The 26,242-nt window shown below is 38.1% G+C and overlaps 3 protein-coding genes across 3 annotated transcripts; all 3 read right to left on the bottom strand.

Moving 5' to 3' along the window:
- Positions 1-10,476: 10,476 nt before the first annotated feature.
- On the bottom strand, positions 10,477-13,726 carry LOC122077231 (probable mannitol dehydrogenase). Its single transcript, XM_042643104.1, has 5 exons — positions 13,530-13,726; positions 13,298-13,411; positions 11,495-12,011; positions 10,963-11,116; positions 10,477-10,808 (listed from the first exon to the last, which is right to left on the bottom strand). The coding sequence occupies exons 1-5, from the start codon at positions 13,625-13,627 to the stop codon at positions 10,609-10,611; spliced, it is 1,083 nt and encodes a 360-aa protein (XP_042499038.1). The 5' UTR covers positions 13,628-13,726; the 3' UTR covers positions 10,477-10,608.
- A 4,857-nt stretch (positions 13,727-18,583) lies between these two features.
- On the bottom strand, positions 18,584-19,756 carry LOC122076378 (pentatricopeptide repeat-containing protein At1g55890, mitochondrial-like). The gene has a single exon (XM_042641681.1). The coding sequence runs from the start codon at positions 19,754-19,756 to the stop codon at positions 18,584-18,586; it is 1,173 nt and encodes a 390-aa protein (XP_042497615.1).
- Positions 19,757-20,489: 733 nt separating this feature from the next.
- Positions 20,490-22,325, bottom strand: LOC122077232 (probable mannitol dehydrogenase). Its single transcript, XM_042643105.1, has 5 exons — positions 22,148-22,325; positions 21,942-22,055; positions 21,347-21,863; positions 21,109-21,262; positions 20,490-20,934 (listed from the first exon to the last, which is right to left on the bottom strand). Exons 1-5 carry the CDS (start codon positions 22,243-22,245, stop codon positions 20,735-20,737), a joined length of 1,083 nt encoding a protein of 360 aa, XP_042499039.1. The 5' UTR covers positions 22,246-22,325; the 3' UTR covers positions 20,490-20,734.
- Between the last annotated feature and the right edge of the window lie 3,917 nt (positions 22,326-26,242).

Here is a 26,242-nt window from a genome sequence, read left to right as displayed (position 1 = left end):
AGAAAGAACACTGGCTGCGGCTGGATTCAAATTGGAAGGAAAACTCACTTGTTCATCACAAGATCACACACACAAACAAAGGTTATTTATGAGAGTTGACTTGGTTGTAATGGGTTGTGCTCCAACAGTTAAAAGTGCTGATGTTAACTGTTTTCAAGTACTCAATTTGATTAGGAAATCAAGTAATGTGAATTTAATTTTAGAACACATTCTAACCAAGATGAGGCTCAGTGCAAGGAGCTGATGTGGTGGGTGGCTTGTTTTACATTCAGCAGTTAAGAAACACATCTATACTACAATTTCTAAAGGATTTAAAAAGGACAAATCTGCAAAAATACTTAAATCTTCTTTTGTTCTGAATTAAACACAAGCCAGTTTGAAGAGAAAAATAACTGAAATTTAAAAATTTTCTTATCCGGAGAGTCGAGTTGTTTTACTTTGATCCCCTCTTAAATCTGCTGGCTGGCTAACAAGTGGCAACAATGTTAACAGCTTTGTTCAATTGATAAACCAGGTTTCTACAGCTTCTTTACTCTTTAGTGCTTATCTCAGACCTCTGATCTCAACATCGTAGACTGGAACTCTGCCCCAACAATCTTTTAGCTGCACTTTCTTAGTTATTTTTTCAAGGGAACTTGACTTTGTGGCAACATAAATTGAAATGCTTACCAACCCAAAAATAAATATGAAGAATAAGAAACATCTGTTTCCTAGCATTCCCAGTACTTTTCTTTATTTATCATAAAGAACTTTTCCAAATTATGTTAATAATAGCTGATGGTAAACCATCTGCAACTGATATTTTAACTGTCACATCAAACACCCTCTATTTGTGCAGAAACTGAACATCCATAGAGGAAGAGCATTATATGTGAGATGATGTTATAAAACTCTATTTACACTCTTCTAGCTGGTGGTGGGAAGCAGGGATTTAGTTTGTAAGATTATTATTAGCATGGACCTGACATTCTTAGGTTTCTCTTCTTTCAAGCTAATAAAAGAAAAAAAAAAATCTGTTTTTTTAATGAGTTCTATCTCAAAATAAACCGTAGAATCTCTTCCATTATTCAAATATTTGGTGCTTCAGTTAGTTTTCAGCATTGGATTCCAATAAAGCAACCCAAATCACTAACAGATTTGGTGTGATTGTTTTGCAAGCAGTGATTCTTAATATTGGATTCCTTTTTGGGGACTTGACCCCATGAATGCATCAAGTTATTCCCATATATAGAGCAAAATATGTGATAAACCAGTTTATAGAGGTTGCAGCTTGTTGAATTGGAAAAGAAAAGTATGTAGGCACATGTAAAAAGAAACAGAGAATTTATGCTGGGCATCTGGTGAAGGAAGAGATTATTTCTATCTAGTGTTGTTAGGAATGTTAGATGCCATATTACTGGATATAGTAAATGATACAGCTTGTGTAATGCATAGATTCCATTTCTTGTATTATGGTAGAGAGAAAACCATATGTTTTCTTTGTTCAGTAAATAAGTTCTCAATGCACCTGATTGTTGCTTTGTAAGATAGGGGAGGTGGACAGATAGTTTCAGCTAACACAACATAATCATTAATAAATTTCATATAACATATGGTTATAGGTTTATGCACCTTTCATTGTTCCTAATTTTTCTTCTAGGTATGTCATCCTTTTAGAGTTTTAGTCTTCTTTCACTCATAAATCCTTGAATTCATTGGGAAAATCTTCTTAAGAGGTTGGAATTACATTATGACAGTTCTTTGAAAAATTTTAGTTCATAACCTTTATAATATGCATAAGAATTGAAATACTTTGAAGATTTTTCTGCCGCATCGCTATCTTTAGGATTGAAATTTAATTACCATTTTTACAGAGCTGTTGGACAAGTTGAGAATCTAGAGACAAATGAAAACCTGCTATAAGGAATACTCACATATTTTACCAAGTTTCTCTAATCATTTCTCTTTTAGTCAAAAAGTTAATCATCAGTAGAAGCTCCTAAAACCTTTCCTTCAAATTTGAACTTACAAGGAAAGAAAATAACTGTTTTATCCTTGGGGTTGAGTTGTCTCTGTTTATCCATGGTAGTTGAGCACTAAAAATACCCAATTAAAGAGAAGTAGTTCATTAATGACACTCCCTTGATGGACACTCTTCTTGTAAAAATAAGTGAACCATCTCCTTCTCCTTATTGAGTTCCATGGATTATAAATGGTTGAGTCTTCACTCATGTAGTCAGGATCCCATTATGAAAAGGTACTTTGTAAGTTACTCTATAATTTCAGTAATTGATACTCTAATGAATTATATAACATTAACAATGAAATCACTAATGAATTAACAATTAGAATGAGAAGATTTAGGCCTATTTAATTATTTGAATCTTCTCCAGTTCACAGTCCACAAAGTAATTCATTCAAAATAATAGGGTAGGCTCCATTCCATTTCCTCCCTTAAATCACATAGTTTCTCAACTTCCTATTGTCACAATCAATCACAGTGAGCTTTTCAGATATCTTCTGTTCCCAACACTGAGTAATTAATACCTTAATACCCTGCAAAATAAGGTTATGGATCATAAAGTAGAAAGTTAATATATAGTCAATTGGTTTAGATACCATGAAGATGCAGATGATGTGTTTTAAGATCTTATGTACAATGATTTATAAAAGCCATGGAACTCTCCTTTGTCAGTCCATGTGGTTTGATGGTCTCCAGTAGATGGTGGGCCTTAAAGGTGAATTGATTGACTCACCAAATTTGGCCCATGGCCACCTAAGGGATACAATATCCATCAAAACTACTAGTGGAATGACAGTATTAACACTCCACTTAGCCTAAAAGTAGGTGACCAGTACAAAGAAGCTTCCCTGAGAAGACCCACCAAGTACACCACCTAATATTAATTAACAACAACAACAACATTGAGTTATGATCAAGAAAAGTTCTCTCTTTCATTAAGGGAGAAAAGAAGTAAAGAGCCAGACCAAATTTTTTAAGGAAGTAGTTAGACTAATGGGTAGCTGATTTTAAAAGTTTTGAATCTTTGATGGGGAAAATGGTTAGAGTGTGTGTATGGGGACTGTTTGAGTCTTCCATCCCACAAGAACATGAGCACAGGGTGAGGGAGGGGACACAATCCAAGCTTTCAAGCACTAGAGATCTCAACTTTTCTTTGTGTTTGTCTTGTCCTCTGTTGCAATGCTTTTGGCTTTGGAATAGTTTGGATAAATTCTCCATTAGTATGTGTAGAATAGGATGTATTCCCAACTTCAAAGGCTAGACAAGAAAATAACAAAAGTCAACAAAAATGGGATTTCCATTACTTTTGCCAATTAAGTATGAGATAAGTGAGATTATTTGATTAAATCTAACCCTTATGGCCAACTTTCTTGTTTTTGTTGAAACATGTTGATGATAACTTCACAATTAGTCCAGATTGTAAGTGGATGATTCCTAATCACTGTGCCTGTGGAACTTGTTTGAGAATGCCTTTGACCTTTGATTCTAGTGTGCTCCCTACAAAACCAGAATTAAGGGAAGCACAAATATAGGAATCATGCAGGAAAACCATGGCCACTTAGCCAGCCTTGTAACTATCCTTAAAAAAGAATTCCTATCGGTAACAATGTAACATGATGTGTTTGGTATTAAGCCTTGGTATGCAGGCCAAGAAGTGGCTGGGTCAGGACTTAAGGTAACAATTTCATGATTAGCGTGGTGTAAAAGATTTTTAAATCATGAACCCATTTATTAATGTTGATCAAGGTTTGGTGGTTGGTGATTATACACATTTATTAAGGGGGTTGATACGTACCCTAGTGGAAGGAAGTCCTTGCCTCATCACCGCTCGAGTCAGCTGGTTGTGGGTTCAAGTCGGCATGCCCTACTATCGTTTGTTGGTCCTATAGAAGCGCTACTTATCGTATGGGGGTTTCGGCTTGGGGGCTATGATCATTATCGGAGAACCCTTTTATTTTTTATCAAAATAAATAAATAAAGGTTTGGTAGGGTTGGGAGATACAATTTTACAGTTAAGAGGAAAATAAAACTACCTAGTCACATTGCCCCTACACTACACCACATACAAGGTGTATGAAATTACTACCCACCCTCTATTGTTGCCTCTATGTATGCTCTCATTGGTCCCCACATCGTTGGTGTAAAGAAGGATTACACAATCAAGCAACAATCTCTTACCCTATATTTAATTCTGTAATTATTTTTTATGTTGCAAAGAAAAAGGGGGACCGTATACAAGAGGGGTGTAGGAGTCTCATAACCAAGAACCCATATGCAAATATTCAACTGCACTTTATGCCAATCAGTTGCACTAAGTAGCTGTCCTCATTAGAGAATCACGTTTGAATCCATTATTTGCATTTCCAAATTCTCTTCTTCAAAGGTTTCTGATTGAAGAGTTCAACGATTTTGAGGTTGAGGTGAACGAAGCAAGCAAGCCTTCCGTTAGGCTTTCGAGTTTACTTCAAGAGAACTCATTGGCCTGGGTTCTTGACGCAATTAGTTGGAAAAAAAATAAAAAATTATAAGCATTGTTATTTATTAATTTTTAAAAAAAAATTTCTCATTATGATGAGTTGTAGTCAATTAGGAGGACTGATATGTCTTTTTCCCTCATCCATTTGCTACTGTTTCTTATCCTTTAACTGCGAAAACACTTCTATTGAATCGCATCCAATGCACATCACATCTTAAGAAACCTTTCAGCACAGATTCAACAAAGTTGCTCCAGAATTGCACTTTGTCGTGTGGCTTTAAATTGGGGCTCATTTTTTTATTCTAACTTCATTCTTAGAATTAAGAGTCAAAATTAGATTTTCTTGGAAAAGCTTTCAGATACCCAAAAAACATCAAAAGCCAAAAATCACAGTAAACTATGACTTTCCGTCCAATTTTGGGCGGGAAAAACTTCAAAACAGGAAAAACTTCAAAACAGTTCTCCATCCCATCAGACATTTTTTTGCCAAGGTCCATATTGACCCTACAATTGTATGAACTCTATAATACCTAATGAGATCCATCTAACTTTTACAAAAACACATAAAGAACAACAATAAACACCCCATTCCATGAGTGGTCCAAAGAGATGAGAAGAATTGAACTTAAAACCACACGTTCTCTTAGGTCTTTTGCCAACTCGATTACCCCTTAAGATTTCAGTTCTCTTAGGTCCTTTGTCAACTCGACTAGGGGTGTCAATTTGTGGCCCGAACCGGGTAAACCGACCGGGACCGACCGTTTAAAGACCGGCCCGACCCGGACCGTTTATTAAACGTGTCGGGCTTGAGCCCGGCCCGTTTATAAATGGTCGGTCTCGGTTTTGCTACTTGAACCGTCGGGCGCCCGACCGAGACCGACCGAATAACGCCCGACCGAGACCGGCCTATTGTGCACCGACTTGACCCGACCCTTTAATGATTGTAGAATACCTATTTTACCCCCCAAATTAAAGAATAAAAACTAAAAAGTAAAGACATGTTCACATTTTAAATAATGGTTATATTTTGTATCATTTATTGATTTATTGTCATTTTTTTTGGCTTGCATAAGTGGGCCGGAATATAATAGCACATTTTAAAGAGGGCCCGTTTAAAAACCGGTTAAAGCCCGTTTAACATTAAACATGTCCGTAGCCCGGTTAAGGCCCGATTAAAGCCCGATTAAGGTAGCCCGATTATAACCCGAGACCGACCGATCGAATATAAAGTGTATCATGCCCTTAATAACTAAGCCCGATTAGTTAAATGGGCGGACACGGTGTAGCCTTTGAAAGTCTTCAAGCCCGATTAAGCCCGACTGAAACCGAACCGGCCCGACCGGTTGACACCCCTACATGAGGTAATGATTACTTATATTTCCTTTTTACGTACGAAGATTTCACTTCCCTTCCCTTCCCTTTAATTCCCCTTGCAACCAAACATAGCTTTAAGAAAAAGAGATGTCCCGTGGTATTGAAGTACAGATCTCAAGTGATACTTGTTAATAACTTGAATTTGTGACAATTAATTTGCATTGACGACATTACATCTCTCCTGATTCCACTTGGTTTCATATTAGCTTTATTTGAATTTTTATGTGTAGGAGAGTAATAAATTCTCCACCAAGAAAATAGGAAGTCCATATTGAGGATACGAAATCTACTAAGTAGGTGGTTAATGTTTAAAGTCAAAAGATTTCCACCTCCACCCCCCCCCCCCCCCCCCCAATGAAGACCCAAAATTTCTCTAGTAGTAAAGGGTGATATTGTATTCAAATCTTTAAGATCAGTTAATAATTATATAGCTTTAAATGGGAAAATGGCTTTTCTGAGGTTTGGTGAAGAAAGTTAAAAGAATATGAGAAAGGTATGAACCAGAGGTTTTTCTCTGTTTTTTGGTGGAAATTAATGTACTAGAGGCGGATGAGCACTGGTTGAAACCAGAAGTCTTCCATGTACCTACCAATCTTTGAAATCTCTATATTAATTACATGGTTGGTTTGTGGACTTTCTTTGACATGTCTGGGATCTTCTTCCTTCTTGGTGTCATGAACAAGGGCGATTTGTAAGTGGGTAGTTGGTTACCCTGCAAAAGCTCTTTAGATATCCTAGTTTCCTGTTGAATCTTGTACAGCCACTTTTTGGCCTCAGACGCCATATGAATTTCCCCCACCCCCCAAACCAAGGATTTAGTTATCCGTATTTGTATTGGTATTGGTATCGGCATACTAATACAATATGGGTTGGTATCGGTAAGGGTCAATGTGTATCGGTCATTTTTGGCTCTTACTTTTTCAAAAAAAGTACATTTTTTTTACTGTTTTACCCCTGAAACGATACGTGCAACCAATTTAGATAGGTCCGGTATCAATACCGGTCTCATTTGATACCGATACAATTCATCGATACCTACCCCAGCTTTCATTTTTCCATCTGGATAAAGTTGTTCCTAAATACAATAACAACAACAATAACTATAACCTTATCCCAATTAAATGGGTCAACTGCATAGATCTGATATAGATATAAGAATATACAGAGGTTACATAAGGGAAATAAGATGAGGTAAGAGAAGAAGTGAAATCATGGAAACATCACTATAAGGGGTCGGCTACATAGGTTATTGTCTTCTATAAAATTCTATCTGTAGTTATGTTAGAATAAATTCCTACCAATTGCATATATTTCTTACCACTTCGTCAATAGTGAGTCTAGGTCTACCCCTACCTCTTCTAGCTCCAATCAACTGAATTTGGTCACTCTTATTTACTAGGGCATCCAAAGGTTGTTGTTGAACGTGACCGAACCACTTCAATCGGTTCTCATGGAACTTGTCTTGGATTAATGCGACTCTCAAATCATTTATAATATGATCATTCCTTACTCTATCTTTCCTAGTCTTGCCGCAAAGCCCTCTCAATGTCCTCATCTCTATTACACTTTGTTTATTTAAATTCCTTTTCTTGATTGCCCAACATTCCGCTATGTATATCATTGTTGGTCGTATAATTCTCTAATAAAATTTTCCCTTATCCAATAAAAAATTTCCTTAGTATCAAGGATAAATGTATCTCAAATGCTGGGAACTATCCATGTCTCCTTCCTGATCCAAAATCTTTTTCCCCTACTTGGGTCCTTACCCTTGGAGTTTTTAACGTTTCTCATGCTATTTGGGCCCACGAGCTGAATGCAGACCATCTAATATAGGGGGTCAATTACAGGTCCGGCCTTTGTAAGGGAAGGGGTTAAATATATAGGTAATGGGCGAATTTCTTCTTATATTTTCTTGTATTTATTTTATGTATTAATATTTTTCTTTTAATTACTATTTTATTCATAAATCATTTCGACTGTAAAAAAAACCAATATTGTGACATTTCTTTTGGGCCGGTGTGGCGGGAGGATTGAACCCCCGACACCGTGGTTCGTAGCCACGTGCTCTAATCCTCTGAGCTACAGGCCCCACCCCGTCTCCACTGGATCTGTTCTCGGGAGTACCCTCAAAAAGGAACCTTTCTGGCCGTTTAAAGCTTGAATTGGCTCAGCCTGATTAATGGCAGCCCAACTTGTTTATTAATTGGTCATTCCAGGTGTAAGAGTGTTACCCGACGGGCACCTAACTAGGGGATCGATTAATAGCTTGATTCAGTCCAACATGTTTAAGGTACCAATACCTGATCGACCATTTACTAATGGGATCATGTCTAGCATATCAGCACCGATTACTTATATTGGCCGATCACAATGCAATGTCCTAAAGTAGGGAAGCCCAATTAAGCCTAAACGAACCGACTTGGCTCGACCTTTGACACCCCTAATCTAGTGGCGCTACAGTTAACTTTCCCAAGTCCAAACTATCCTAAATAATATAATTCAATAATAAGGGTATAACCGCTCTGGTTGAATCGAGTTTTTGAAAACCCAAGCCCAGCCTACGATTCTCTGGACGCCTGGTCCGGCCTTACCATTGAATTGCGATATCTCCGTCCAAGCCCGGCCGTATTGGGCTCAGGGTGGGTGGGACTTGGTCCTGGCGAGCTCAGGACCCTGACCGTGCCAAGCTGGGCTGAGATCAACTCAAGGTCTCAGCCTAGAGCATGGCCCCGCCTGAGGCCTGACCCAAGACTTTGAAATTTCAACCTTGGTCCCGTGGGCAGAAATGCCAAGCTAAGCCCTGAAATTTTATGTGGACTTAGGCTCACCACACCAAAAATTCAGCCCACGGGCTGAAATCCCCCCTGTGCAGGTCCTAAAATTTCTGAGCACCACGTATAAACCAGGAGTTTCTGGCCCTAGTGAATCTTAGGCGGGTGGTCTCAAGGAATTATGCCCAAGAAATTATGCAACATCGAAGTTTTGATCACGAGACTTCACTTCCTGAAGCGGAGTCTCATGTCCCCTCCAAGCCAACTGTGCTAACCCTTTGGTGTTATAATTTTCTTTAAGCTATTCTTCCAATTTAAGCACTCTGAACAATCACATCCATTTATTTGACGTGGCCAGATGTGGCAATATCTAATGTCACCAAGATTTTGGCCCATCTTTTGGCTTTGATACTTACCTTTCAACCAGATATTTACCCAATTAGTTTCTCTTTTGATTTCTATTATCTTTATTCGTATAATTTCATTTCACTTAACTATAGCAATAAATTTTTTTTATTTTTATACTACTCTTCCTTTAAGTTCCTTTAAGGACTGGTTGAGCTCAAACTTTGCTTCCATCGCTCTTGTTGATGGGTTATAAATTCTTTATATCATTTTAATGCGTTATGGGAGCAAAAATTTCAATTATAGGAAACTTTGATAAACTTATCCAAGAGGCCACAATCCGAATATCTGCCATGAGATAGAACAGATGAACCCATAATTTGTGGATATATCGGCCCGAAGATCCCTTTACTCAGAGTTTGTCAAGTGGAAAAATAGAGATTAAAAAAATAAGTATAATGGAAGAGTCCTCAGAATTAAGAACTTATTTCATGTCAAAAAACATTGAGTGTAGTGCACCCACTTGGTCTATTAGGCTTTAGCCATGGGCTTCTAGTAGTTTTATATTAGTTTCTTTGTTTTGCTAGTGTGAGCCTTAAAAATTTTAGGGTTGTCCAAGTATGATATGGTCTTGGAAGAACTCAATCTCATAAATTAGCTTACAAGGTGAGAGGACCCATGACCATATCAACCCACATCAATTCCCATTGAAAATTGACATGAGATCAACCCCCATAAACTGATTATGAGATTGAACAACGTGGTGGAGCTATTTGGTGGAATTCAAAAAATGGTGGATATGAATGTCACTCCATGCAAAAAGATTTATATCCCTTGAAATCGTAAGCAGTGAAGGCATAGTGATGATCATTAACAAAATCATGGAAGCTTTGACTAATTTCCAATCGCATATAAGTAAACAACTCCCAGAATGTATGTTATCACGTCAACATCATCCTCTACTCATGTGCAAAATTTTAGCCATCAGGAGTATATAATTCGCAAACTAACAAATATCTGCCAAAAATAATAAGAGAACATTAAAAGAAAAATAAGAGAAGACAATAGTGAAAAGTGTGGGATCTCATCTTACCTCAAAAGTAGGGATGTAAATGGATAGTTGAAATTCAAATTTGAATTTGCATTTGTATTCGTTTAAGGATATTCGTATTTGGTCAAATGATTTATGGATTAAAGTCTGAATTATCCAGAAAATAATTATCCGATCCGATTAAATAATCAATTAATGATTTTAAGGGTTCTTGAAGTTTAATCAGGTTCTAGAGAATGAGGAAAAGAGTTAAAACAACTAAGAAAGATGGATTAAGAGCAAATTATATTCATCGGGGGGAGGAAAGTCCGGATTACACGACTCAGAGAGTAAGGATAGTTGAAAATCCGAATTAGATCTGCAGCCATATGCGTTTAGAGTTATCTGTATTTGATCAGGAAATATCCAGATCCGAACACATCCAATCCAAACTCAATCCATATCCGATCTTTTTACATCCCTACTCAAAATAGATTACCATTTATTAGCAATTTGAACTATTACATAATCATTGGACCTCCAATTCATATCAACCGTACCTTATAAAAACACAAGAAATAAAGCGTATGCCAATTCAGATAGAAATGAACTAAACATTTAATGTGTTAGCTACGTCAATAACAAATCGATATCTAATGTCTCCTCTTGCAAGTCGTTCCATAGCTGTGTTCACATAGTCCATTGATATAACTTCGATATCTGCAACTATGTTGTGCTTCCCTGCAAAATCTATCATTTCTTGTGTTTCTTTCATCCCACCTACTCCACTTCCCCCAACTAGCTTCCTCCCTATAGTTCAAAATGCAAAGAGATTTAAGAGTTGGACTATATAACCCATCTGTGGGTTGCCCAGATGGTTAGGACGAACTGGGAATTGTGTGAATAGGCGAACGCCATACTAACATAGAAAGCTTAGGCTTTGAGAATTCTTTTACTAACTTACCCCGAAGTAATGGAAAGATTGGCAATTCTATTGCTCTCTCTGATACACCCAACACCACTAGCTTCCCTTGAGGCTTTAACAGATCAAGCAATGGTTCTATAGGGTGAGAGGCAGAGACCGTATCAATAATTCCATCCATTGTGCTGACCGCAGCCTACACGTTAGGTTAGGAAAAAATAAAAGCCTATACACATTAGTTCAAACATGTAGAATTTAAGGATTTAGATCCTCTCCAATGCACATCCAATAGTTAGGAAGATGTGGAGGTGCACACCCATGTGCCCCAATCCTCCTAGCCGTTGGATGTCTAGGCATCCCAGTGGTTGAAGAGTATATGAATCCAAGATTTAAACCATACGTTCCCACCTTAGACATTCAAGATCTGGATCCTCTCCAACTATTCTTCCTCCAACCAGACACATGCATACAACCCAACACCTAGTGACATGCGACCCTAGATGATCAACAAGCAGTCGTGCATGTGTCCGGTTAGACTTTGGAGAGTCGTTGGAGAAGATCCCAATCAGCTCACCTTCATTTGGTCTGAATCCTTGCTGACCAAAAATGAATCAGCCCCAAATCTTTCAGTGGCTTCCTTCTTTTTGCTTGGTGATGTACTGATCACAGTCACCTTCATCCCCAAGGCCTTACCAAACTTCACTGCCACATGCCCAAGTCCACCAAGCCCAACCACTCCCAAATGCTTTCCAGACTTATCCAGTCCATAGTATTTCATGGGGCTATATACAGTACTCCCGGCACATAGTAACGGTGCAGTAGCATCTAACGGTAGATTCTCCGGCAAGCGAACGGCGAAGTGTTCATTAACAACGAAGATATCGGAATATCCGCCGTAGTTTTTCTTTCCGGTTCCATCATCAAACATGGTGTACGTAAATTCCACTTTGGGGCAATAGGTCTCAAAGTCCTGCTCACAGCTTTCGCAAGCACCGCAAGAGCCAACCAAGCACCCCACGCCTACTTTATCACCTATCTTGAATTTCTCTACGTTGCACCCTACTTGGGTCACTACTCCCACAATCTCGTGCCTGTGTTCAATGAAATTGACAAAGAGAGTGAACTAGAGAATAGATCTAGCTTATAAGCATTGCCTTCCAATTTACATATCTTTAGTGCCTTGTTAATGTTGTTACTTATGTTGGCAAGGCTTGCCAAAAGCTTGTGCTTGAAGAATTGTCGTGGGGTTTGGGTGCTTTTTCCCAAAAATTATAGTGGGAAGAAGGCTAAATTAGTTCCACAAGTACTTCTCGCCCTCCTCTGATAGAGAGTTAATAGGAGTAGACCCAAGCATGGTTTCAAGTATCAATCTTGTATCGTCCATATCGGATTAGTATTGGTTGAGATCGATCTGAATCGGTATTCGTTTCTTCTCAGGGGTAAAATAGTAAAAAAAAAAAACCAATACTTTTAAAAAAAGCAGGGGTAAAACCAACCAATACCCACCGATCCGATCCTATCCGATTCTGATACCATCCCTTAAATCCTTGGACCCAAGTGATTGTAAGTACTAGTAATAGTTCTTTGACCGGTTCCCTCAGTCTGCTTGGTTCTCATGGGTAGGCCTAGACATATGGCTGTTTTGTGCGAGAGATTATTCTCTGTAGTGAGTGCGGTGAGCATCGGATGGCTGAGAGCATCTGGACACGTGCCCCGAGGTCCTCTCAGCCATCCGATGCTTATTGCACCACTACACTTACTGTAAAGGATGTTTTAACGTTTTGTGCTTGCTTAATCCTTGTATCCTTTTCCATGCGACCATTCTCCTTACAAATTGATTTGTCTATAGGGATAGACTGTTGATTTTTCTCGTGGAGCTCTCTTTATGTATTATATATATCCTATCATATCCTCAATTTGGGGTGGGGTGGGGTGGGGTGGGGTGGGGTGGGGTGGGGGGAGAATTTTGGGCTTTGTTCAATATATTCTAATCATCCCCTCCCCCATCGAAAAAAAAAAAAAGTGATGGGGAAGGGGGTTTAGTTTAGACCTCTCTTAGTAAAAACGCATTTAAAACACTATTATCTTATGTTATCATTTAAAACACGTTTAGTTAGTTGTTTGTGTAACATTCAGTGTAAAAAGGGCAAACGATTACCTATTCATTTTAAACGCGTTTTTGCTAACATAGCTCTAAACTAAGCCCGGCACCGTCCGTTTAAAACCCAGTATGGTCCGTATAATTTATGGGTCTGGGTTGGATGTTCCTATTTGGAGAATAATGGAAAAAAAAAAAATTACACATAAAGGTGCAATGAATAGAATATGAGACTGAAGAATAGATGAGAAAATGTCAGCCTGTGAGAGACATGTATACCCAGGAACAATAGGGTGAACACCAAATCCGAAATCATCCCTTATAAAGTGAAGGTCTGTATGGCAGATTCCACAGTAAAGTATCTTCATGGTAATATCATCATCTCCATTGACCCTGTAAAGAACTCCATAAAACACTCAAATATCATAATCTAGTTCTGTATCAATAGAAGACTATTACTTCTAAGTTGTCTTTGAATCAAACCGTGAGGCTTGGTAACATATAATATTACCTCCTAGTAAAGTGAAATGGAGAGAGAATTCCAGAGGGGTCTTGCGCTGCCCAGCCGAAGGCCTTCTGTGTCTGCTCTTCTCCTTCACTGTTGGACATTTTACAACTAAGATAGGACGGAGAGATAAAGAACTACAAAGAGACTAGAGAGTTTGTGTGAGAGAAAGAACAAGAGAGTAATGTGCTTTAAGTCGGACTTACTTTGTGGAGGAGGAGATGCATGTCTGTCTTTATAGGAGGAGAGAATTTAAGGTGTCGTAATAAGTGACATAATACCATTTTTATTTTATAAGGAGGTGAGGATAAATAGGCCTTTGTTCTTTTTATTTTTTATTTTTTTGTTAGGTAAGGAGGGAAGTAGGTAACAACAACTCGAAACCTCCCTGTGAACATGACATTTTTGCACACCACAACTCACCCACTACCCCGAATAATTGTTATTAATTATCCCTTAGTCTTGATCTGTGTTTGTTTGAAGGAAAATAAAGAAAATAATAAGGTGAGAGAAAAGGTGGGATATTAGAATAATAGATGTGTACTCTAATAAAATTCAAAAATACCAACTTTGTCTATATTACATGGCACTGAAATGTAAGGAGGTAACATTTGATTTATTACCAACGGGGGTTGGTAGTCTAGTGGTGAAAATGCCCTCAATCCATCATTGCTCGAGTCGGTCGATTGTGGGTTCAAGTCTTGGCATCCCCCACTATCGTACATTGGTCCTGCGGAAGAGTCGTTTGCCATATGGGGGCTTGTCCTTGGGGCAATGATCACTACCATGGAGCACCCTTTCTGCACAAAATTAAAACATTTGATTCATTTAAAGCATGCAAGTCAATTTTTGTTTGCTTAATTATGTTGCACACAATTTTCTCCACAAATATAAAAAATATAACAGAATGGTTTGTATTGGCCTGATCGGAATGGTATCAGTCTTGACTGATCCCTAATCCTGACCTTTCCGATCCCATTCCACATGTATGATTCAAGGGTAAAATCATAATAAAAGCTGATTAAAAAAAAAAAAAAAAAAAAAAATAAGGGTAGATCTATTCAATACCATTTGATCCAATCCGATCGAGAATGATGTCGAAATGCTATGAACCTTAACCATTCCTGTGACGATTACGGGTTTTAGAACCTTGCCCACCGCAGCATTCTCAAAATTCTTACTCTTTTTTTTTTTGTTTAACTTTTGGAAAAAGAGATAGAAAAGAGTTTGGATGGGTCCCACACATTTCTCTAACTCTCTTGCTTTACATATTTTAGGGCCTATTTATTTGGCGGACAAAAAAGGGTGAAAAAGAAGTATATATAGGCTCCAGATATAATGAGGTTAAAGAACATTTGTTTTCTTTGCTAAAATTTGCATTACAATTAACGAAAATATATATATATATATACACAAAAGTAGCCTAGAGATTTCCATCACTCAGACATCAATGATAGTTTCTCCCACCTTTGACATTGGAGAAACCCAAAAAAAAAAAGGGATTACATCATTGGAAACCTTGCTCTTTCAAGGAAATCTTTCAAAATATTAATGGATCCATGCTTAGGATAAATGGCTTGGCACCCCAGCAAACAAGTTTCCTTAAATGAATGGTTATCTTCTTAGTTTTCATTCAAGACAATCAAACACCTATTTTCTTAGACATTAAAAAAAAATCCTACTCATTTATTTATTTTGGTAAACTACAAATTTATTCTCACCCCACTATTATAGTTCCCATATATTTTACCGTCCCACCCTTTTTATCAGCTAAACAAATAGTAGCTTAAGGTTTCATAATAATTGAGTATGACCTTTTAGATTATATAACAGTCAGGTTTGGACTTTTACCTCAATAAACAAAGTTTTTATTTATTTTTTTTATGAGAAAAAGAAAATCACCTAATTAAGGATGACTTCGTGGCTAAGGCAGTAAAGCGAGACATTTCGGATATGGCTCTGACCTCTCCAAATAAAAGAAAGTCGATGCAATGGAGAGTGGGTGTCGGTGAGTGGTGAGCTTCTAAGAACAAACAAACGGATCAGATCAATAATTTTTTTCGATGAAATCAGAGGTAAGATTTTGCTTTTAAAATTTAGGAGATAGATTTATTTATCTGAGAACTGTTGTGAGAGATCAGACAACAATCTAGAAGCAAAATTTACTTTTTAATTAGGGGAAAGTTTTCCTTCACCCTGTGGTGAAAAGAGTTATTAGATTGGGCTCTTTTGTAGCGTAATATAAGTATGTAACATAGATTCAAGGGTTGGGTATTCTCAAATATGTAGTCCAAGGTTTATTGGATCTACACTATATGTTGTGTGATAAAGGATCCCCACGCGGTGTTACCTACATGATAGGGGATCAGTGTGTAATGCCTTCTTAATACCAATTAAATTCCTTGACCATGATTAAAAGAAAACTTCGTCATTATTATATAATTATAGCATAACTATTCCAATAGTTTACAAGTGATCTGTGGATCATAAAGGTTTTTTCACCACATGGATCTTTTAGTCATCTAATCACTATCATTTCTCTTATTTGTTGGAGTTCTAAATATTCTTCCAAAGTTGGCCATGGGTTAAATAATTGGTCTTTTACCATTGCTTGAGGAAAATCATATCCAAGAAGTTATTATGTTTTAATTTTTCCTTTTGGGTAACGTACGGTTGTACCTTTATATCCATCTCTCTCTTCTTAAGATAAAATGACATACTTGCCCTCCTCTTGGAAGGGTTATTTCTATTGTAAATTGTGAAAAATTTAACTATATATGATCTTTTAGAAAATGATTAATTAAAATGTGGCACATCACTCATCTAATGGTATTTACCAAAAATTTGGTAGCCTAATACCTTTTCCGCAGAAATATTTTTAATAAAAAAAAAAAAACATAGCACTACAACAAAACGTCAAGAGATTTGGAAGTACATATGCAAAAATATAACACTAATGGGAAAAAGAACACCGTCCTACTATTGCAGAAAACTCCTAAAGATAGGGTGCTTGAAAAAAAATCTATATCCTTTAAATTAACCATTAGAGCATATTGATTATCATAATCATAATCATGAACATCAAACTAATTGTCAATCTTATCCGCATAAAAAACTCCCACCTATAAATGTATGTCATGATCATGATCTCATTAGATTAGTTAAATTAAGGGTTAGGTTACATTATTAGGTAGAGTTTGATTTTGAAATCTATTTTTGTTGTCTTTTATTATTCTATTTATACCCTATTAAAAACAATGGAAATTAATTTGGCATGTGGTCATTTCTACCCTCTAGTACTAATATGATAAATTTTAGTCAATAAGAATTATACTATATGATATCACCGATAAATGGTTTCTTTGAGGAATCGTGGCCCCTGCACCCAAATATATGGGGTGAAATGACTGACCTGCCCCCATAAAATGCAAAATAACAACATTATTAATGATGCTTTCTTGTAGGGGTGTCAACCAATTGGGCTGGTCCGGTTTCGATCGGGCTTAATCGGGCTTGAAGACTTTCAAAGGCAGCACTGTGTCCGCCCATTTAACTAATCGGGCTTAGTTATTGAGGGCATGGTACGCTTTATATTCGGTCGGTCGGTCGACCTCGGGATATAATCGGGCTACCTTAATCGGGCTTTAGTCGGGCCTTAACCGAGCTTTAACCGATTTTTAAACGGGCCCTCTTTAAATGTGCTCTTATATTCCAACCCACTCATGCAAGCCCAAAAAAATGACAATAAATCAATAAATGATACCAAATATAACCATTATTTAAAATGTGAATATGTCTTTACTTTTTAGTTTTTACTCTTTAATTTGGGGGGTAAAATAGGTATCCTACAATCATTAAAGGGTCGGGCCAGGCCGGTGCACAATAGGTCGGTCTCGTTTGGGTGTTATTCGGTTAGTCTCGGTCGGGCGTCCGACGGTCCGACAATATCTCAGTATTCTTTTCATCTTTTCTCATAATATAATTTCACAGTATCCGCAGACAAGGTCGACCACCTGGAGAGAGTGCTCTACGAACAGCTCGGCTGTAGGCTGGTTGTAAATCAGGAAAACTACTGTGCTAACGCGCCCTCTATTAGGTTGTTCTGGCACACGCCTTACTCAAATAGGGGCGGTGGGACTTGATTCTTTGCTTCTGGTGCCCTGCCCTCCACCACCCTACCTCTGTTAGCAGGTTCAGAGAGTCTCAGGTTGGAGGTAGGGTCAGTTGGATCAAGGCTTTTCTTCATTCTAATTATTATGTTGGGTGGCAAGTAAAATTACCCAGAATATCAGCAGACCTGGCTTGCTGCTATCTCACTTTCATAGTTCCCAGTAGCAAGTAGCAACAGCAAACTGCCACCCAATGATGCAAACTCTGCTTACAACTACAAACTTTGGTTCCATCTGATGTTGAATTTCTTATTTCGTAAGGATCTAAATTTCAGAAACTACTAAACAAAGTTTTTGAAGGATTGATATATAATCCACAAAAGCTGGAAATCTGTTTTGATTTGAAGTTGACGATAAGTGATCTGATGATGAATATATTTCCCAAATATGTGCACAGTTGAGAAAACAGATTTGTTTCCGCAGATTCATATGATTGCTTACATGGGCTTCTTTTATATATATCAATATCTCACAGTTTCTTACATTGTTGCATGTTAGGGTAGGTTTTTGTTTGCCACAAAGGCTTAAAAATGTTGGAATGATAGCAGAGAAGCCAATCAAACACAAAATAGTTGATGGGTCTAGTAATCTAAATTTACAATGACAGTGAAGTTGATCACACCCGGGTAACAGACCTGTGCAAGTTGCAGCATTGCCATCAATGCCACATTAGTCAATGATACAAGCAAAAAAGAAGGTAATTCTCCTCGGTTGTTATTATAGAGATGGAATGCTTATGATCAGATAGGTGAACAAATTGTTATGTTCATTATCTATCATTACTAGAATTAGATGCACAAAACAAGCAATATGATCAAGCATAAAAGATATTCATAACAAGTAAGGATGAATTTAAACTTACAAAATCAGACATGAATCAATAAGTTATTATCATTTCGCATCTTCTGCACCAGTAGGGAGTTTCAAGAAAGAGCGGCTGTATTTTCTATCCCTCCCAAGATTCACCAACTCTTTTGCTTCGTCAAGCTTTGACTCCTTGACCAATCCATCCACTACAACTTGCAAGAGCCCTGCATCCAGCAAGCAATGACGGTTGAGACTATCCTGGCAAAGTTTAAAAGCCAGATCAAAATCCCCCTTCTTACAAAGGCAAGGTACGATTGTCTGAATGGTCATTCGATTTGAGACGCAGTCTTCTTTGGCTAAATCATCATAAATCCTCATAGCATCTTCTATATTTCCCTCATTGCAAAAGCCTTTAATCAAAGAATTAAAACTAAAAATATCAGGTTTCAATCCCCTGGTCCTTAATTCCTTAACTAGCTCAACCGCCTCCTGTGTCTTTCCTCCACGAACCAGTCCCTCCAACTTCGCATTAAAACTTCTATTATCAGGAGTGCAATTGGTGTTCTCCATTTTAGCCCAAATCTTCTCTCCATCAGAAAATCTATCATGTTCATATAACGCTTTCAAGAGCGTATTAAAAGTAATCATATCTGGCTCCACCTCGTTCCTCTCCATCTCATCTAGCATTCTAATCGCAAAATCGAACTGACCCATCTCACAGAAAGCACGGATCATGATATTGTAAGTGAAACGATTTGGGATAACAGACAAGCTCGGCGGAAGCACACGAAAATACCTATCGGCCTTCAAGAAGTTCTTGGAATCGACGCAAGCAGTGAGAAGGGCATTGAAAGACATAACAGTACGTGGGCATTTCAGTTCAGGCATTTGATCGAACGTCTTGGAGGCATGATCAAACATACCTGATTTCCCATATAAAGAGATGAGACGAACAGCGAAGCCTTCTTTAGAGATGTCATTGTACTTCTTCTGTTCTTCGAGGATCTCTTCGATGTAGTGGAACTTTTTCGCATCGGCAAGTCGACGAACAGTGATCTCGTAGAAGCGAGGCCTGCAGCGGAATCGGTGTTCTTCGGAGCATTTTTTGAACTTCTCGACAAGTTTTTTGAAACTCCGTTCCTTGACGATGCCTTGAAGGAGGGTGTTGAGAGAAGGCGAAGAAGAAGATGCAGAAGGGCTAGTAATGGTAGGTGAAGTACAGAATCTCCGATAGAGAAGGCGACTGAAAGAAGACATTTTGCCTAGTTTGCAAAAAATGGAACAAGGGAAGGGGTTTAAGGAATTAGATCATGGACTCGGGCCTCAGGGTTTTAGTTTTTTTTTTTTTCGCACTGTTTTGGATTTAAGTATCGTTATCCGTGTCGGTCTTGGCTGATATTAATACGATACTGAAATCGATAATATTGATCTGGGTTGGACTGCTGGTCCTTCTTAATAACCTTATCAAGGCTGAAGTTAGTTAGACTATTTAAATGAATAATTTCCTTTTAAAGATAGCTAAACGAAAGTACTTAAAAATAAATTAATAATAGAAATTGGAAAATTTGAATCTTGATGAAGGGGTAGAAGTTTAGAGAGGAAAGGTTGTCTAAACACTCTAAACCACTGCCTCACATTGAATATTCTACTTATTTTTATAAGAGAGGAAAAATTAATAAAAACTTTATTTGAAGGGGTATAACGTTTTGATTAATACCTGTTAAAATGTACGTTCATAGGGATCCGGCTCCTCTCCATAGAGCCTAAGGATCATAGAGTGATCCCACAGTTTGGAGGACTAGGGCATGTGTCCCGAGGTCACCCTAGTAGTGGTCTCTGTGTTCTATTGAGAGGAATCTTATCCATTTCAAGGAGCTTAAAAAGAGAAAGAGAGAGAGAGGGAAAGAGAGAGAGAGAGAGAGAGAGAGAGAGAGAGAGAGAGAGAGAGAGAGAGAGAGTACAATAGTTATAAGAAGTTAGGGATTTCATCTCACCTCAAAACTGATGACAATTTATTAGCAAATGAACTATTACATAACCATAGGGCCTTCAACTCATATCAATCTCACCATATAAGAAACAAATAATCATTTCCATACAAATATTATTCTTCCTACTACTCCCAAACCCTAAAAAAAATTGAAAAGTACACACAAAAAAAAAAAAAAAAAAAAAAAGAAAAAAAAAAAGAAGAAGAAGAAGAAAAAGATGTGAATGTTGACTCAGATAGATTAGTTAAACAGTCAAGGTATTAGCTATATCAATGACAAATCGATATCTAATGTCTCCTCTCGCAAGTCGATCCATGGCTGTGTTCACATAGTCCATTGATATAACTTCAATATTAGCCACAATGTTGTGCTTCCCTGCAAAATCTATCATTTCTTGTGTTTCTTTCATCCCTCCAACTGCACTTCCCCCAACAAGCTTCCTCCCTGTAATTTAAAATGAAAGGAGATTAAGAGTTAAGATTCATAACTTTTGAGATTAAATCTTCAATGGCCCAGGTCAAGACCTACATGGTACATGGGCTTGGGCACTGCTTAAAATTTCAAGATCTACATGATACATGGGCTTGGGCCATGCTTAGAAATTTTATCTTTACTTACCCATAAGTAATGGAAAGATTGGCAGCTCCACTGTTTTTTCAGATGCACCCACCACCACTAGCTTCCCATGAGGCTTCAATAGATCAATCAATGGTGCCATAGGGTGAGGTGCAGAAACCGTATCTATAATGCCATCCATTGTGCTCACCGCACCCTACACATTAGTTCAAACAAGTAAGATTTAAACCATACATGATATAATATATAGGAAACAGTGAGTTTGTACACTTAAGCTTACCTTCATTTGGTCTGAGTCCTTGCTTAGCAAAAACGAATCTGCTCCAAGTAGTTCAATGGCTTCCTTCTTCTTGCTTGGTGATGTACTAATCACAGTCACCTTCATACCAAATGCCTTAGCAAACTTCACAGCCACATGCCCAAGTCCACCAAGCCCCACCACTCCCAAATGCAGTCCTGACTTATCCAGTCCATAGTATTTCATGGGGCTGTATACAGTAATCCCGGCACATAGTAATGGTGCAGCGGCATCTAACGGTAGATTTTCCGGGAAGCGAACGGCAAAATGCTTATTAACAACGAAGATATCAGAATATCCACCGTAGTTTTTCTTTCCGGTGCCGTCGTCAACGATGTTGTATGTTATTTCCACTTTGGGGCAATAGATCTCCAAATCCTCTTGGCAATTTTCGCAAGAATGGCAAGAGCCAATCAAGCACCCAACACCTACTTTATCACCTATCTTGAATTTCTCTACGTTGCACCCTACTTCGGTCACTACTCCCACAATCTCGTGCCTGTGTTGAGTAAATTTGATAAGGAGAGAGAAACTAAACAAGAGGTGAGAAAATGTAGAGAGAGAAAGGGATACATACCCAGGAACAACAGGGTACAAGCCAAATCCAAAATCATTCCTTGTAACGTGAAGGTCTGAATGGCAGATACCACAGTAAAGTATCTTCATGGTAATATCATCATCTCCATTGACCCTGTAGATAAAACCAAAGACACCCAAATCTTTATTTGGTTGTGAATCAAAAGAAAATTATCTGTATATTTAATTTCTTTCATCCATTATTACCTCCTAGTAAAGTGAAATGGGGAGAGAACTCCGGAGGTGTCTCTTGCTGCCCAGCCAAAGGCCTTCTGTGTGTGTTCTTCACCCTGACTGTTAGACATTTTCACAAACAGATAGGACGGAGAAATAGAGAACTATAAAGAGACTTAAGAGAAAGAGAGAGAGATAAAGAACAAGATAGACGTGGTTTACCCTGACTGTCTAATACTGATTTGCTCTGTGGGGTTGTGTACTTGTGTCTCGTATTTATAGAAGGAGAGAGTACTATTAAGGTGTCGTAATTGGTGACGTATTGTCTTTTTCATATTATATATAATCTCACTTCCCCTCCAAGAAAAAGAAAGGTCAATGATTGATTTGTCTATGACGGTGATGGTTATATGGCACAGTCTGACCTCCTCTCCAAGAAACTGAAAAGCTAGTGTCGTAGACGATTTCGATCCCTATGGTGAGTGGTGACCAAGGTTGAAATGGTAAGAACCCTTTTTTTGACAACGGTAAGCACATATAAACTGAAACTACGACCCAATCTCCGACGCCTTTTCACTGTTTGAGAGCCAAACACGCCCTGATTCAAATAACAAACAAGTAGATCAAACCAACAGATCAGTGAAGAGCCTCTTGGTAACGGGTTAAAATCGTCTACAATTCCGATCTCGTATAATTTCGTGAAATACCTCCTTTAGGGGATGATACTAATAAAATCTTAAGTCATTTAAATCAGATCTGGACCATTGCATTGGTATCAATACACGTGTCACCCCCTAAAGGAGGTATTTCACGGAATTACAGACGATTTTCATCCCTTGGCAACCCTTAGTGCCTGCCCTATGGGCCTCCTATAAGATTTGGCCAAAAAAAAAAAAAATCCCTATACCAATAGTTTGAGGATACTTTCCCATGTCTTAAAACATGTTAAAGAGGTAGGTTCCAAACTAGCAGCATCTCTTAACTGTAACAATGTAGGCACTAGGCACACTATTTCACAGAATTGTTAATCCCAGCACTTTTTATTGGTATAGGGTAGAGATTTTCCCTCACATTGTCTGTGTAGGAAACCCTCATCAAAGGAATTATTAGATTGTTATTATCATTATTCTTTTGGGACGAAGAAGTTGTGTTTTCTTTGCTTTTGTGAGAAAATATCCTCGTGTCAATAATGTGGGGATGCTACCTCATGTTCTCTCAAATTCTAGCCATGTGGATCCAATACTGACATTGTTTCTTTCTTTTCTAATCATGTGATTCCCTATTGATGAAACTGTTTATCACATCGTGATTGGTGTGTCATAAGAGATAGATTATCCACACTGGGTGCATGAGAAATTTTTCCTTTTCTTAATATATATCAAAAGGGTAAGAGTTCCCCACACAAGTCTCACTAGCAAGATCAATGGTAGCAAAGAGAACAAAAGGTGGCACACAATGTTTAGGGAGGAAAGGAACCCAATACCCCACCATATAGTTTTAATGATGGAGACATGGTACAAGAAAATCCAAGTAGAAGCTCTTGTTTAGATGGATCTCATTGAAAAGTGAAGATGAAGCATGAATTGGTGATTCCGATTTGTGCATTTTACTCATTCATTTGGATGGTAAAGAAACATTCACATTGAGCTTTAGGGGGAAGAAAAAAAGTGACATGTGCTCAAAAATCGTCTCGTATCTTTAATTCTTTTTTTGGTAATGTAAACTTTATTAAGCAGAAGTACATGTACAACCAGTAGCATCCTTCACACAAAGATCATGGAGCCACATAGTGGATTCTGGCCAATCTATCACACACATTAGTGACAGGGCTTTCCTAGCCAGGGCATCAACGACAACATTCTGAGCCCTTGGTATATAACAAAAAGAAATCAAATCAAAAGAATGGGAGAGATTCCATATGTCTGTGATGATTGGTGCCACAACAAGAGGTGTAATTAGGTTGTGGTCTAGAATGTAATCAATCGTCTCTTTGCTATCTCTCTCTACCATCAAATGAGAGAAGCCATTTGCTAAAGCCATAGTTAAAGCATTCCGAATCGATAGAGCTTCCCCTTGACAAACCGATTGAAAGTGATGTGGTATGGAAACCGCGTTAGATTGTACTCCTGTGTGATCTCTGTATATTAGTCCTAGGCCTCCCTTAGTACATCCTAAAGAGGCAGCGGCATCACAATTCACCTTGTGCATACCAATTGGTGATGGGGTTCATATATTAGTAGAAGTGCTCGGTTCTTGCTGGGTTGGAGCTTCGCTAGCTATTGGAGGAGCTATAGTTGAGAAGAATTCCAAGAAAGCCTTTTTCAGCCACTCTTATAACTTCTTGTGGAGACGAAGATTCCCAGTAAAACATAGGTCATTCCTTGCCCTCCACAAATACCACATGATGAAAGAGGCTTTATATAGACCTTCCCTCGCCTTCTTTTTATCCTCTTTGAAGATTGAGTCCCATTGCTTTAGCCAATCCAACAGCTTTGGAAAAGTAGGTGGAGAATAAAAGAGTAAGCAACCAAACCAAACATGTCTTGCAAAGGGACAATCAAACAGAAGATGATCTGCTGTCTCAAGTTAATCACCACATAGGATACAACTTGTTTCCATCTTCACATGTCTAATCTGTAAACCTTCTCTTGTAGCTATTCCTTCATTGCAAGTCCTCCAAATGAAACTCTTAATTTTTGGTAGAGTTTGTATAGACTAGATCCGATTCCAAATATATTTTGGAATCATATCCCAGCTATGGACTCTTGAGGTTGACGCCTCTATCTGACTCCTTTGTTGTTCCAACTTTGAGAGCAAGCAATACGCTGACTTAACTGAGAAAGCTCTAGTGGGAGTTGCTCCCCAAACCTACCTATCCACCCCACCAAATAGGCTAAGGGGTATTTGTAAGATTGCCTCCACATCTCCAGGTTGGAAAAAACATCTCAAAAGAGATACCTTCCATGATCGGCACATCGGATCCATCACCTATTTTCCATATTAGACCTTCTTGCAGAACAACATGCCCTTCTAATAATCCTCTCCATCCCCAAGATGGTTGATTACCCAATCTTGCATGCATAAAATCTGTCTAAGGAAAGTAAATAGATTTAATAAACCTTGCCCAATAGGAATCTGGTGTAGCCCACAACCTCCATGCCGCCTTTGCAAGAAGGGCTCTATTTTGAAGCCGTGAGTCCTTAAATCCTAAACCACCTTGTGATTTTGGTCGGGACAGCCTCTTCCATGATATCCAGTGGATCTTTTGCCCATCATCCTCCTCTCCCCAATAAAACTTTGCTGAGGCCTTTTGAATTGACTTATGAAAGGAAATTGGTAGTTTGAAGTGGGAACCCGCAAAGTTTGCCATAGGAGCTATTGCTACCTTCAATAGAACCTCCTTACTTGTATGAGATAATAATTTTCCTTTCCACCGTTGCAGCTTGTTTAAGGTCTTTTCCTTCACATCATTGAAAACTATACATTTTGATACCCCAAAAGTAGTAGGAGGTCCCAAATATTTTGTTGGTCCGTCTCCATATCTCACCTTAAGTACTCGAGAGAACCATCTTTTAAACTTATCATGGGTATTGAGGCTAAATGTTAAGCTTGATTTCTGCAAGTAAATAGCCTGACTAGTGGTGTCACAATACAAGTCCAAGCACTTCCTCAAAGAAGATACTTCCCTCAACTTTACTTGTGAAAAAAGGAGGCAATCATCCAGTAATTGGATCACCCCTGTGCCGAACTCTGATGCCATGTAGGGAATTAGACATCTCTACTTGCTTGATAATGGAAGTAAGAGCCTGAGAACACAGAATAAAAATAGCTGTGGAAAGTAGGTCACCTTGGCGAATGCCACGGGTGGGTAAAATAGATCCCTTAATACATCCATGTACAAGTAAATTATAAGACACTGATTTAATACATGCCATAACACGATCAACCCAATATTTATTAAATCCCAGTTTTGTGAGCATACTTTCAATGAAATTTCACTCTAACCTATCATAAGCCTTTCACATTTTAAGTTTCGAGGCAAGATAGCTAGTTTTACATTTTTTCTGTTTTTTGATGTAGTGGAACAGTTCATGGGCCACCATGATGTTGTCAGAGATGAGACGATTT

This window comes from Macadamia integrifolia, chromosome 4 (assembly GCF_013358625.1).
Source record: "Macadamia integrifolia cultivar HAES 741 chromosome 4, SCU_Mint_v3, whole genome shotgun sequence".
NCBI classification, from domain to species: Eukaryota; Viridiplantae; Streptophyta; class Magnoliopsida; order Proteales; family Proteaceae; genus Macadamia; species Macadamia integrifolia.
This window is presented reverse-complemented; position numbering and strand designations above follow the sequence as displayed.

Bases quoted from the DNA above. Each gene is read 5' to 3' on its own strand.
- LOC122077231 (XM_042643104.1), bottom strand. From the start codon at position 13,627: ATGTCCAACAGTGAAGGAGAAGAGCAGACACAGAAGGCCTTCGGCTGG. The intron at 13,412-13,529 runs GTAATATTATAT...AGTTCTTTACAG, and splicing joins CCATTTCACTTTACTAGGAG to GGTCAATGGAGATGATGATA. The intron at 11,117-11,494 runs GTGAGCTGATTG...CCTAACGTGTAG, and splicing joins AGGATTCAGACCAAATGAAG to GCTGCGGTCAGCACAATGGA.
- LOC122076378 (XM_042641681.1), bottom strand. From the start codon at position 19,756: ATGTCTTCTTTCAGTCGCCTTCTCTATCGGAGATTCTGTACTTCACCT.
- LOC122077232 (XM_042643105.1), bottom strand. From the start codon at position 22,245: ATGTCTAACAGTCAGGGTGAAGAACACACACAGAAGGCCTTTGGCTGG. The intron at 22,056-22,147 runs GTAATAATGGAT...TTTTATCTACAG, and splicing joins CCATTTCACTTTACTAGGAG to GGTCAATGGAGATGATGATA. The intron at 21,864-21,941 runs GTATGTATCCCT...TACTCAACACAG, and splicing joins TTGTACCCTGTTGTTCCTGG to GCACGAGATTGTGGGAGTAG.